Source organism: Heteronotia binoei, chromosome 5 (assembly GCF_032191835.1).
Source record: "Heteronotia binoei isolate CCM8104 ecotype False Entrance Well chromosome 5, APGP_CSIRO_Hbin_v1, whole genome shotgun sequence".
Classification (NCBI taxonomy): domain Eukaryota; kingdom Metazoa; phylum Chordata; class Lepidosauria; order Squamata; family Gekkonidae; genus Heteronotia; species Heteronotia binoei.
Genome location: NC_083227.1, coordinates 5,508,419 through 5,523,006, shown reverse-complemented (window position 1 = coordinate 5,523,006; position 14,588 = coordinate 5,508,419). Strand labels below are relative to the sequence as shown.

Here is a 14,588-nt window from a genome sequence, read left to right as displayed (position 1 = left end):
CAGGGAGACAGAAAGAGAGAGAGAGAGAGTGCTCATTCTTTAAAGCAAAATAGGAAACGTGGTGGGACTCCTATATGCAATGTTGCCCTGGTTTCTGCCAGTTCTCTCATCAGGAATTGGGAGCCCTTCTCCCCAAAAAAGAGGTGCTGGTCCAGGGGACACTGGGGGATCCAGCCACAAAAAGCACTCCCCCCCCCCCGCAACAACAACCCCTGCTTAGAGAGCATTCCAGCCCTTCAAGGCAGCCAGGAGACAAAATGCCAGCAGGGCAGAGAAATGAAACCGATGTGGGCATTCCTTGGCAGAGCCAAGTCTGTTTGAAAGGGATGAGGATTTTGAGAAATCACGCTGAATATCATGGCAGGTGTGTGTGTGTGTGTGTGTGTGTGTGTGTAGTTGCATGTCTGTAAACTGGTTTTGATGTTTTAATAGGGATGCCAGCCTGGGGGGGGGGGCGGGCAGTGGGGGTCCCCTGAATGAAAGGACAGCTCATTTCCAGACTACAGAAATCAGCTTCCCTGGAGAAAATATGAATGCTTTGGTTTTCATATTGTTCCTAGGAAGAGGCCTCATTTCAGGCACGAGCTCACAGGAACGGAGTTCTGCACCTCTAAATTTTACTGTGCTCTTTCTTTCTTACTCCCCCCTCCAAAAAAATCCAAAACCCCAACCCCAAAAACCTTGCTTCTGAGCATCATTGTTCAAACCCCCAGTGAAAATTTTTCTGAACCCAAGATGTGACAAACTTTCTAATATCCCCCCCAAAAAAAATAAATAAATGGGAGAATAACGCATACAAATAAAGCAGACAGATGGAAATCTTCATCATGCCACTGCGACCACATAGGAAAAAATAATTTTTAAAGTATGATGGTAATAAGGTTTTATTATGACAGCGTCATAGAATCATAGAGTTGGAAGGGACCCCTAGGGTCATCTAGTCCAACCCCCTGCACAAGGCAGGAAACTCACAAACTCCTCCCGCTAAATTCACCGGATCTGCATTGCTGTCAGGTGGCCGTCTAGCCTCTTGTTTAGATTAAAATGACATAACTGTTGAATTACAGTTATAATCCAAGAGCATTTCAAGGTACATGCTGAGCTGATATCATTTTGTATACCTTCTGGTGATGTCCGGGGTGTGTGGTAGATGCAAGTGAGTGATGCAAACGAGTTGTGCTAATGAGCTCTGGCACCTCTTTTTCTTAAAAAAAACCAGTCTAGGAATAAGGCCCGTTGTGAAAGAAAATGCAACAGACTCTCGAACGAGGCTCTGGGTGAGTGTCCTCCCTTGCTGTCTTGCCAGCCAAGTCCAGGCATTCACTCTCCCCACCCTTGGTGGTCTTCATGATCCTAATGCCCCCCACCCCACCCCCACGTCTTCCTCTTCTTTGGACAAAATTACATATAATTAAGGGAGAAATACTTCACATCGAAGGTCAACTATTTTAGCTAAGTGGATCCCTTTTCCGGATTATTTTTCTTGTGGGTATTTTGGTTCAGCTGCAAATAATATAGAAGAAAAAGAAGATATTGGATTTATATCCCGCCCTCCACTCCGAAGATTCTCAGAGCGGCTCACAATCTCCTTTACCTTCCTCCCCCACAACAGACACCCTGTGAGGTGGGTGGGGCTGGAGAGGGCTCTCACAGCAGCTGCCCTTTCAAGGACAACCTCTGCCAGAGCTATGGCTGACCAAGGCCATTCCAGCAGCTGCAAGTGGAGGAGTGAGGAATCAAAACCCGTTGTCCCAGATAAGAGAGCTCTGGCTGACCCAAGGCCATTCCAGCAGCTGCAAGTGGAGGAGTGGGGAATCAAACCCGGTTCTCCCAGATAAGAGAGCTCTGGCTGACCCAAGGCCATTCCAGCAGGTGCAAGTGGAGGAGGGGGGAATCAAACCCGGTTCTCCCAGATAAGAGCCCGCACACTTCACCACTACACCAAACTGGCTCTCCAGCTCTGGCATTCATTTCTTTTTAATTTGGTAATGCATTGTTTGTACTTGTGGTTCCTTTGGATGTTTACTGGTCACTAGCTTTGTTGGAACGTGATTTTGATTATTATTTTGACTACGATCCTGTGCCAACTGGATTACTTTATCCCTGGGGGAGCTGCCTGAGGAAGGACTGATTCCGAAACTGGATGGAAGCAACGGCCGGTTGCAGCCAAACCAGTTTGGGAATTATTGGACTTCAGGAAGTCCTTCAAACAAAGAAAGAACACTGCACATCATCTGTGCAAAATGGACCGTAAAACATTTCTAGATTATTGAATGTGAATATTAGTGTGGTTAAACAGCCCCACACTGGCCCCACATCTGGGTCTTTAGATGGGGCTGTGGCTGATTCCAGTGCCGCCTGAGCCCTTTCTTACTCACTAACCCCCCCCACACACACACACACAAAAGCCAGCTTTCTGTTTGGTTTTTTGCACATTAAAATGACCTGACACAGAAGGTCAGGTTTATACATGTGACTTTCCTTGTACTGAAAGGCACTGGTTGGAGACTCCCCCAATAATACATTTTTGTAATTTGTAATTCTTTTTCTGCATTTTCTTTCTTTATTAAAGGAAGAATTTAAAAATTAACAACTCCCAACAAAATCTTTTACACTGTCCAAACTTAATATCACTTAAACATTGTATCTTCATCTATTCTTCATCTTCTTCCTTCATTCTTCTCTCAAAGATTAAATAATGAAATTTATAAAATTCACAAGTTCATCTTAGCTCATTATATTAGCTTTACATTATAGATTTCAAATCAAGTTAGAGCTAAGTTATGCTACAAATAATATAATATATAGCTCAGCCCTTGGGGACCTTAAAATTCAAGGACTGGAGGAAAACAAGATTCCACCTTCCGTGAGCTGATTATACCTTGACTCCCCCAATAATAATTTAAAAAATTACGCTTCCCTAGTGGAACAAACCTGGGGGCTGACGGGGTTGCCAACCTTGGGCGGGGGGGGGGGGGCTGAAGTTCTTACAGAATTACAACCGACCTCCAGCAGACACAGATGAGTCCCCCCCCCCGGGGGGCGGGATTTATCAGGAGGAAAGAGTGTTTGTGTATGACACATAAAAGTTACAGGAATGTCTATGAATGTAGGGTTTGGAACAAAAAGGTGAGGCTTTTCGGTCAACAGCAAACCACTAGGCAAAGGGTAACAGGTCAGGGTGACATTCGATCATAAATCCCGTTTTGTTCTGTGAAGAACTGGGCTTGGGAGGGGTTGCCTGACCAGGCTGGAATCTGCTTGAAGGAGCAGGTCAGACATCTGCAAGGGGATTTTTAAGAACTTTGTGCACAACAGAGAAACGTTTCGTCCAGGGTTGCCAACTGCTTGGGAGCAGAAAAATGTGCTGTCCCTTTAACAGAAGTATTATGGCAGGGGTGGCCAACGGTAGCTCTCCAGATGTTTTTTGCCTACAACTGGCTGGGGCTGATGGGAGTTGTAGGCAAAAAACATCTGGAGAGCTACCGTTGGCCACCCCTGTATTATGGGATGTCATCCTGTCAGACACCCGTTTCCACACACTGGGAAAGAGGCGGAGGGATTTTTCCCCTTGAAGCCTCTTAGAGCCCTAATGCAGATAGCTTTCCAAGTGAAGCAAGATAGAAAGCGAGATGGAAAATAAAGAAAATTCTCACTCTGTTCCCTAAAGGCAGAATCTCCAAGGAGGGAATCAAGGGGGAGTTTGGAAGACAGAGGCTGGAGATAACCCTGGTCCCAAGGGTCATTTCTAGCTCATGAAGTTGGGCGGGGGGGGGGGGGGGTTCAGACTTAGAGGAGGGAAGTCTTACTCCTCCTTCCTGATTCTCTGGGAGAAGCTGTGGGTGGGTGGGGAACACAACCACGATTTGCACAATGTTCACCATCAAAACCACAGATACTGGACAATTTACATAATACCAGATGTTGCTGTTTCGGGGGAGGGGTCTGACCCCCTAAGAACTCACTGAATTGTTGGGTTAGCGTGTAGAACCTTCTCCTTTCAACCCAAATTAACCCTACTGCCGGAACATTTTGGCCTTCAAAGTGGCGAATCCACAAAAATCTCACAGCAGGCTGGACTGGGGAGGGATTGGGGCTCAGAAAGGCCTCTCCAGAACTGCTTGTCAGATAAAATTTTTGTGAATTAAGGATGCCGGCTGCTGTATCTGGTTTCTGCCAACAGAAGAGACGTGGTAGATATCAGTTACCCTCAGGATTTGGGAAAGGAATTATTTCTGCCAGTTTTGTAGATGTCAGTAAAAAAACTTAAGACTGGCAGATAACCTGAAGGAGTGAGTTTCACAGAGGAAAATGGCCACTGAAAAGGCCCTTCTGTGTGTTCCCTTCTTTCTGAACCTCCAGCATTTGGGTGTTCAAAGAACGGCCTCGTCAGAATCAGCTATAGGAAAGTTTTACCTTCATACGGATTCTCTGAGGAACGTGAAAGTCGGATCTGTGCCTCAGGCTCTTGCCACACGCTGAGCATTTCTGAAGTCCCTCCTGTTAACTTGTGTTGTCTCCTGGCTAAGCCTCTTGCCTTTGAGAGGGGATCTCCTGACATCCATTTTAGATCCAGGCATCCATTCTGAGTCCACATTAGCTTCTACAGAGCCAGTCTGATGTAGTTGTTAAGTGCATGGACTCTTATCTGGGAGAACCTCCACTTGCAGCTGCTGGAATGGCCTTGGGTCAGCCATAGCTATCGCAGGAGTTGTCCTTGAAAGGGCAGCCGCTGTGAGAGCCCTCTCAGCCCCACCCACCTCACAGGGTGTCTGTTGAGGGGGAAGGAGATAAAGGAGATTGTAGGCCGCTCCGAGTCTCTGATTCAGAGAGAAGGGCAGGGTATAAAGCTGCAGTTCTTCTTCTTCTGCCCCACTCCCTAGCTATCTACCATGGCCCAGCCTGTACTATGCAGGCCATAAAAGATGGGGTGGTTCTAGCTAGTGGTTTTCTATCCCCTAAGCACACTAGAGATCTGTCTCTCTTCTAGCAGCATAGACTTCACTGAACGGTAAGCGCAGTTCAAAATGTTACTAAACTGCAAGCGTATACTAGAAGCGTCAGTATAAAATGGCATTCCATTCTTCAGCCTAGTTCTTATTACTGATAAAATATTTCACTATGAATACCACAGGATATGCCTCCTTTCTAGCAGTAATGTGAGTTCACTGAAATCTAATTGTGCTTCTGTAGCCCTTCACATGTGCTTCTATAGAGCAGATGTCCAGTTGGGTAGATTTTCAAGTTAACAAAAACTCCCTTTCAAAGTTCATTTCTAAAATAAGCCAGAAATAGTCAATAACCTATTATCCAATCAGGCTCTTCTGGTAGCGCTGATTTCTCTTCCACAGTCCTCTTATATGAGCACCACCTGCCAGGAGTATATAAAATCTTTTAAGTACATTTTTATATTCCCCAAATTCAGTCTTCTCTTCTCAATTAATCTCACCAAAAGATTCTGGCAATGATGCTTGTTTTGTACATATCTGGCAGTGATTACCACAGACAATGCTGAGATCATTAATTACTAATTACAAAGTTCATATTTCAAGGTCTCGCCAAGAGGTCTTGGATCCTAGAGAACGTCCCTTACTCCAGTGAAGAGAACTGAACCAGGCAACATCTGTCCCAGCTGCATCCAGCTGTTAATTCTGCCAACATGGAGGGTCACCATGACACAACACTGCTTTCCTCTGTGTTCTTGTCTCAGCACAGAGACGGGTTTTTCTGTCTCTTCAGGTAGAAAAGGCCTCGAGTGAGGCCTCACAATGAAGTCAAAACAAATGTAGGCCTTTTAGATGTCTAACACTCCCTTGTGTGGAATCCTCCCAGCTAAAGGAGATGTGAGCTGATCTTAGATCTACTTCAGCTGACAGAGCACTGATTTATTCTTTCTGGGATCTATCTGAGGGCTTCAGACGCGTCTAAGGTTCCTTCTGTAGGCTGAGCATTTGTAAGATTTCTTCTAGGTTAGGATAAGATGTCCACGTAGATTAAAGCTTTATACAAGAGTTTATACTACTTTGACGGTTTTCATAGTCTGTGGTTGCTTTTTACTTGTGAAATAAGTGAAGTGCTCTTTTCCCAGCCTGAGGGGCTACATGGTTTCTCCTCGTGTCAGTTCTCAGGTGTTTTTAAAAAGTGCTACTCCAACATCATCCCTTTGCACACTCTAAGGACTCAAAAGGTTTCTCCCCTGTGTGGGTCCCCTGATGCAGTTGAAGGTTGCCACTCAGACTGAATCTCTTTCCACATACTGAGCATTCAAAAGGTTTCTCTCCTGTGTGGGTTCTCTGATGCTGTTGAAGACTGTCACTCTGACTGAATCTCTTTCCACACTCTGTGCATTCAAAAGGTTTCTCTCCTGTGTGGGTTCTCTGATGCTTTTGAAGATGGTCACTCTTACTGAATCTCTTTCCACACTCTGAGCATTCGAAAGGTTTCTCCCCTGTGTGAGTTCTTTGGTGGTTTTGAAGAGTGCCACTCTGACTGAATGTCTTTCCACACGTTGAGCATGCAAAAGGTTTCTCTCCTGTATGGGTCCTTTGATGCTTTTGAAGAGTGCCACTCTGACTGAATGTCTTTCCACACGTTGAGCATTCAAAAGGTTTCTCTCCTGTGTGGGTTCTCTGATGCTTTTGAAGATGGCCACTCCGACTGAATCTCTTTCCACACGTTGAGCATGCAAAAGGTTTCTCTCCTGTATAGCGCCAACGATAATATTATTTCTCTCCTGTATAGCGCCAACGATAATATTATGGTTAGATTTAATTCAATGTAATTCAATTTAATGTAATTAGATCAGTAATGGGTTTTAATTAATGTATTAACTGGTTTTAAGGTTTTAAGGCTAACTTAATGTTTATTAATGTAATGGTTTATTAATGTACCGTTGTTTTCTGTTGTTGTTAGCTGCCCTGAGCCTGCTTTGGCGGGGGAGGGCGGGATACAAATAAAATTTTACTTTACTTTTTCTTTACTTATTGAATGGGTCCTTTGATGCCTTTGAAGACTGCCACTGTGACTGAATCTCTTTCCACACTCTGAGCATTCAAAAGGTTTCTCTCCTGTGTGGGTTCTCTGATGCTGTTGAAGACTGTCACTCTGACTGAATCTCTTTCCACACTCTGTGCATTCAAAAGGTTTCTCTCCTGTGTGGGTTCTCTGATGCTTTTGAAGATGGTCACTCTTACTGAATCTCTTTCCACACTCTGAGCATTCGAAAGGTTTCTCCCCTGTGTGGGTTCTCTGATGCTGTTGAAGAGTGCTGCTGTGACTGAATCTCTTTCCACACGCTGAGCATGCAAAAGGTTTCTCTCCTGTGTGGGTTCTTTGGTGGTTTTTAAGACTGCCACTCCAACTGAATGTCTTTCCACACGTTGAGCATGCAAAAGGTTTCTCCCCTGTATGGGTCCTTTGATGCTTTTGAAGACTGCCACTGAATCTCTTTCCGCACTCTGAGCATGCAAAAGGTTTCTCTCCTGTGTGGGTTCTCTGATGCTCTTTAAGACTGCTACTGTGACTGAATCTCTTTCCACACGTTAAGCATGCAAAAGGTTTCTCTCCTGTATGGGTCCTTTGATGCTTTTGAAGACTGCCACTGTCACTGAATCTCTTTCCACACTCTGTGCATTCAAAAGGTTTCTCCCCTGTGTGGGTTCTCTGATGCTGTTGAAAAGTGGCACTCTGACTGAATCTCTTTCCACACTCTGTGCATTCAAAAGGTTTCTCCCCTGTGTGGGTTCTCTGATGCTGTTGAAGGTTGCCACTCTGACTGAATCTCTTTCCACATTCTGAGCATTCAAAAGGTTTCTCCCCTGTGTGGGTTCTCTGATGCTGTTGAAGAGTGCCACTCTGACTGAATCTCTTTCCACATTCTGAGCATTCAAAAGGTTTCTCTCCTGTGTGGGTTCTCTGATGTAGCTGAAGGCTGCCACAGTAACTGAATATCTTTCCACATACTGAGCATTCAAAAGGTTTCTCTTCTGTGTGGGTTCTCTGATGCTTTTGAAGATTGCCACTGTGACTGAATCTCTTTCCACATTCTGAGCATTCAAAAAGTTTCTCTCCTGTGTGGGTTCTCTGATGCTGTTGAAGATTGTCACTCTGAATGAATCTCTTTCCACACTCTGTGCATTCAAAAGGTTTCTCCCCTGTGTGGGTTCTCCGATGTTTTTGAAGAGTGCCACTGTCACGGAATCTCTTCCCACACTCTGTGCATTCAAAAGGTTTCTCTCCTGTGTGGGTTCTCTGATGCCTTTGAAGATGGCTACTCTGACTGAATCTCTTTCCACATTCTGAGCATGCAAAAGGTTTCTCTCCTGTGTGGGTTCTCTGATGCTTTTGAAGAGTGCTGCTGTGACTGAATCTTTTTCCACACGCTGAGCATGCAAAAGGTTTCTCTCCTGTGTGGGTCCTCTGATGCTTTTGAAGAGTGCCACTGTGACTGAATCTCTTTCCACACTCTGAGCATTCGAAAGGTTTCTCTCCTGTGTGGGTTCTCTGATGCTTTTGAAGATTGCTGCTACGACTGAATTTCTTTCCACATTCTGTGCATTCAAAAGTTTTTTCCCCTGTGTGGGTTCTCTGATGCTTTTGAAGATGGCCACTCTGACTGAATCTCTTTCCACACTCTGTGCATTCAAAAGGTTTCTCCCCTGTGTGGGTTCTCTGATGCAGTTGAAGGTTGCCACTCTGACTGAAAGTCTTTCCACATGTTGAACATGCAAAAGGTTTCTCCCCTGTGTGGGTTCTCTGATGTTGGTGAAGAGTGCTACTCTGACTGAATCTCTTTCCACAATCTGTGCATTTAAAATGTTTCTCCCCTGTATGAGTTCTTTGATGTTCTTGAAGATGTTCACGCCGACTGAACCTCTTTCCACACTCTGTGGATTCAAAAGGTTTCTCTCCTGTGTGGGTTCTTTGATGCTGCTGAAGATTGCTATTGAACCCGAATTTCTTTCCACCTACTGTGCATTCAAACAGTTTATCCTCTTTGTGAGTTCTTTGACACTGCTGAAGCTTGCCATTCTGATTGAATTTCTTTCCACACTCCGAGCTTTCAAAAGATTTATCTTGTTTTTCTCTTCTTTGGTTCACTAGAAGCTGTGATCTATATCTGATGTCCTTTCCATACTTAATGGACTGACTCATCTCCATTCTATTGTGCTTGGGAAAATGTTCATTACGCTTTCTTCCATATCTCTTCTCAACAAAATGGCTGTCCTTCTTTCTCTTGGGTCTGCCTCGATTCCTTACATTTCCTTTCGAGTCTTTATTAATAACTTCATCTGGCAAACGCAGCTGTAGTTCCTCACCCTCCTCATTCTTCTGATCATCCTTTGCTGGAAAAAAAATGGAAGCATTAGTACCTGGGAGGGCAGGTAAGGGCCATCTGTGTGACAGACCCTTGGCCTCGTCACGCTTGACTAACCTTAACCAACCCCCACCTTTCCCCAGAACATTCCGGATGTAAGGATACCTTTCAAGGGCCACAGCTGAGCTCTTACCCAGAAGGAGCTGCTGACCTTTCAAATTCCAGGCCCCAGAAGGCCTCCCTCCCACCTTGCCCAGTGGAGTTTATAATTCTACCAAAATAAGAGTTGCTTAAAAATGAAGCAGAAAAGTCCACTGGGCTTGTTGTCTTGAAATAACCATGAAGGATACAGTCTTTCTACCAGCTCACTTGGGAAGGGAATGCTCTCTTGAGATCCTCCAGGGACAAAAAATCCATTGTCCATCCCTGCACCAAAGGAGGCTAGATTGCGTTCGACGCGAGCTAGGGCCTTCTCGGTGGCAGCACCAGAATTGTGGAATGCACTCCCAGAGGCCATAAGGGCCCTGCGGAATCTCTCCACTTTCCGCAGGGCCTGTAAGACCGAATTGTTCCGACAGGCCTTTGATACCTAACCGGGAGAGAACTGCCACCCGACATCATACAGAGTACTCGATGATCACCGTCAGAATAGAAGAACTCGCTTATATTGTAGAGATACACCACCATGAAATGGTTTTTAAAATTTTGTATTGTAATTATGCTTTATTGGTTTTTATTGGTTTTAGCTTGTGAATATGAATGTTGTCAGCCGCCGTGAGTCCGCTTGCGGAAAGGGCGGAATAGGAATTTAAAGTAAATAAATAAAATAAATAAAACTCTGCAGCCTTTCTTTAGATGTGAGCCTGTATTTCTCCCCACAACGGGCACAGAATTCCAACTAGTGTATGCGGGGGAACGATCATTTCCAGATCACACTCAGAGCAAATGTTCGTAATACCGTCTGGGGAAAACGTATGTTAAAAAGGCTGGCAACAAAGAAATGAGGATCTGGCCCCTTCTAGAGACTTTCTGAGGCCTTCTCATCCCACCTTTACCTCAGTCCAGGACCCCTTCTCTAGCTTGGGTGACAACTACACCACCGGCCACCGTTGCCTCTGGGCAAGTAACGCGACAGGGAGTCAAAAACGGCATATTGTTGTTCGGTGTTTTGATTCATGCCTCATCACAATGGCGAAATTCACACCTTTGGCACCTAGAAAAGATCCTTACCCAGAGAGTCCACATTCCTATAGTTCTCCAGCATGACTTCCCTGTACAGAGCTCTTTGTCTCGGATCCAGCAGGGCCCACTCTGCCTCCGTGAAAGAGACGGACACCTCCTCAAAGGAAAAGGGACCCTGGAAGAAAAAGCAGATCCCCTCCTCATCAGAGGTCAGGCCAGGCAGAGATTGCACACTGGAAGGGAGTAGCCTAGAAGGGTACAGGATGTAAGGCTCAAGGGAATGGCATGCAGACCCTCTCTTGCCTGGAAACCTTACAGAAACTGCAGGAGCAAAAGCCCCACTGAGAAAGGAGGAGGGATCCAGACTGTCCCCTGTTCAAATCCCTCACCTGGACTGTAGACGCAGCAGCCATTTCCACACTTCTGAAAAGACAACAATTCAACAGCATCTCTTCACTGCCTGCGAGACAAAGGAGGAATGAGAAGCGTTTTCTGGGACTTGCTATTCCATTGGCTTGTTTGTAGAAAGAATGGATGTGATTATTAAGAGCCGGCATGGTTTTCTCAAGAACAAGTAATGTCAGACTAACCTGATCTCTTTTTTTGAGAAAGTGACTACCTTGCAGGATCAGAGGAATGCTGTAGACATCATTTATCTTGATTTCACTAAGGCTTTGATAAAATTCCACATACTATCCTTGTTGAAAACTTGGTAAACGGCTGAGAGGTGATATGATCACCATCTTCAAGTACTTGAACGGCTGTCCTATAGAGGATGGTGTGGAATTGTTTTTTGTGGCCCCAGAAAGTAGGACCAGAACTAATGGGTTGAAATTAAATCCAAAGAGTTTCTGGCTAAACATTAGGAAGAACTTCCTGACCATTAGAGCGATTCCTCAGTGGAACAGGTTTTCTTGGGAGGTGGTGGGCTCTCCTTCCTTGGAGGTTTCTAAACAGAGGCTAGATGACCATCCAACGTCAATGAAGATCCTGTGAATTTAGCGGGGAGGTGTTAGTGACTTTCAAGCATTGTGCAGGAGGTTGGACTAGATTATACTGGAGGTCCCTTCCAACTCTAAGATTCTATGATTCTAAGAACTTCCTAATTGTTAGAGCGATTCCTCAGTGGAAGAGGTTTTCTTGGGAGGTGGTGGGCTCTTCTTCCTTGGAGGTTTAGAAACAGAGGCTAGAGGGCCATCTGACAGCGATGAATATCCTGTGAACTTAGGGGGAGGTATTTGTGAGTTTCCTGCATTGTGCAGGGGGTTGGACTAGATGACCCTGGAGGTCCCTTCCAACTCTAGGATTCTATGTATTTCAGAGGGGGTGGAAATGACTTGAGCGCATCTAGAGACTCGTGGGTAGAAGAAGAAGAAGAGGAGACAGGATTTATACCCCGCCCTTCACTCAGGGTCTCAGAGCGGCTTACAATCTCTTTCCCTTCCTCTCCCCACAACAGGCACCCTGTGAGGTAGGAGGGGCTGAGAGAGCTCTGACAGAAACCGCTCTTGAGAGAACAGCTCCTGAGAGGTGCCAGTTCACACCCTGCTATTCCTCCTCCAGCATCCTGTTTCCCACAGCGACCCACGAGATGCCCCCGTAAGCACAGGTACAGAAGCCAAATCCTCCCATCCTTATTGGCCCCCCAAAAGTGTTTTTCAGAGCTCTGGTGCCCCAGAAGGAGGAGGAGGGTGAGACCGGAATATTTCAATTACTGTGAAGAACTGCCTTCCATGAACTTGTCTAATCCCCTTTGAGAGGAATCACAATTAATGGACAATGAATGCCACAGATTCTGTGCTGTATGAAAAGTTGATTAAATTCCACACACACACACACACACACCCCGTCACAACTCTCTATGCAACAAATTCACTGAGTGCCCCAATGATATCTAGGCACAAAAAGTCTTTACCACAGGAAAGGGAAAGAGCATCTTGGACACGCTCCACAGCCTGCGCTCTCTGCCCTTGCTCCAAGGAAGCTCCTTCTGGCTCAGGGAATGCAGCTTCTTTCTTCCTGGATGGGGCCCACATCTGAAACAGCAGCAAGGAAGGGGGGGTAAGAGATGGAATGGAAAAGCCACCAAGGAATGGATCGTGCCCCACTCCCAGACTCTGCACCCATCTCTCAGCAGACCTGGAGAGTTACTTGGAGGGATCAGAAATCCTCTAGAAAAAGAGGCTGCTAAAAGAGGCAATAAACATTCCCATTTGGATGATTAACGCTTGAACAAATATCTCTCAGGGACGTCTTAGGACAAGGCCAGTAATAATTCCTTGAATTAGACAAACAGGAGAGAATCCCTCTCACCTGTCCTGCCTGCCTCTTCTCCTCTGCCTGACTCAGGAGGAGACCTTCGGCCAGGGCCACCGCCTGGGAACTGGTCTCCGGCCCACATCCTCTGACCCAGCCCTGCATTTCCTGGGGCAGGAGAGTCAGGAACCGCTCCAGGATCACCAGGTCCACGATCTGCTTCTTGGAGTGCCTCTCCGGCTTCAGCCACTGGCTGCAAAGTCCATGGAGCTGGCTGCAAACCTTTCGAGGCCCATCGGACTCATGGTAGAGGAACTGCTGGAACTGTTGACAATGTACATCTGAGGTCACGGTGTCTTTAGGTGGAATCTCTGTCCCAGCCCTTTCCCAGAATTCAACACCATTCCCAGCTTGGAGGAGAAAGGGGCCTTTGCTTGCCGTCTTGCCAGTTCCAGGTCCTTCTGGGTCCTGCTCTTCCATCTCCTGCCCCTTCTATTGAGTCGCTTCCATCTGTGAAAAGATTCCTTTGTCCACTTGCCCTGAAGAGAGGCTGCTCTCTGGGGAGAAGGAGAGACACAGATAGCAAACATTTCACAAGGGGAAAGGAGAAGAAGAATTGCAGATTTACACCCCGCCCTTCTCTCTGAATCACAGAGCGGCTCACATACTTCGTTCAGCACGAAGGAGTCATCCCATCTGGTCTAACCACCAAAAGGTGAGTTTTGTGTCCTTGCTGGCAGCCCCCTTAGCAAGACCTGAACCCACAACACCTCCACAAGTGGTTAAGTGTGTGGACTCTTATCTGGGAGAACCGGGTTTGATTCCCCACCCCTCCACTTGCACCTGCTGGAATGGCCTTGGGTCAGCCACAGCTCTCGCAGGAGTTGTCCTTGAAAGGGCAGCTGCTGTGAGAGCCCTCTCAGCCCCACCCACCTCACAGGGTGTCTGTTGTGGGGGAGGAAGGGAAGGAGATTGGGTGAGAAATAGTTTTATTGAGAAATAAAGAAAAGATACAAACAAGAAATAAGAAAAAACAAATACAACCAACACAAAAACCAACACAACAACAAACTAAAAGGAAGAAGGGGAAAGAGATTGTAGGCCGCTCTGAGCCTCTGTCCTCGAAAGGGCAGCTGCTGTGAGAGCCCTCTCAGCCCCACCCACCTCACAGGGTGTCTGTTGTGGGGAACGACGGGAAAGGAGATTGTAGGTCGCTCTGAGCCTCTGTCCTCGAAAGGGCAGCTGCTGTGAGAGCCCTCTCAGCCCCACCCACCTCACAGGGTGTCTGTTGTGGGGAACGACAGGAAAGGAGATTGTAGGTCGCTCTGAGCCTCTGTCCTTGAAAGGGCAGCTGCTGTGAGAGCCCTCTCAGCCCCACCCACCTCACAGTGTGTCTGTTGTAGGGGAGGAAGGGAAAGGAGATTGTAGGCCGCTCTGAGACTCTGTCCTTGAAAGGGCAGCTGCTGTGAGAGCCCTCTCAGCCCCACCCACCTCACAGTGTGTCTGTTGTAGGGGAGGAAGGGAAAGGAGATTGTAGGCCGCTCTGAGACTCTGTCCTTGAAAGAGCACTCTGAGACTCTTCATCTACCTCACAGGGTGTCTGTTGTGCGGAAGGAAGGGAAAGGAGATTGTAGGTCGCTCTGAGCCTCTGTCCTTGAAAGGGCAGCTGCTGTGAGAGCCCTCTCAGCCCCACCCACCTCACAGTGTGTCTGTTGTAGGGGAGGAAGGGAAAGGAGATTGTAGGCCGCTCTGAGACTCTGTCCTTGAAAGGGCAGCTGCTGTGAGAGCCCTCTCAGCCCCACCCACCTCACAGTGTGTCTGTTGTAGGGGAGGA

At 46.6% G+C, this 14,588-nt stretch overlaps 1 protein-coding gene across 1 annotated transcript; it reads right to left on the bottom strand.

Moving 5' to 3' along the window:
- Window positions 1–6,155: 6,155 nt before the first annotated feature.
- LOC132571584 (zinc finger protein 14-like) lies at window positions 6,156–10,580 on the bottom strand. The gene is made up of 3 exons (XM_060238382.1): window positions 10,547–10,580; window positions 7,013–9,344; window positions 6,156–6,645 (listed from the first exon to the last, which is right to left on the bottom strand). The coding sequence occupies exons 1-3, from the start codon at window positions 10,578–10,580 to the stop codon at window positions 6,156–6,158; spliced, it is 2,856 nt and encodes a 951-aa protein (XP_060094365.1).
- Window positions 10,581–14,588: the final 4,008 nt, after the last annotated feature.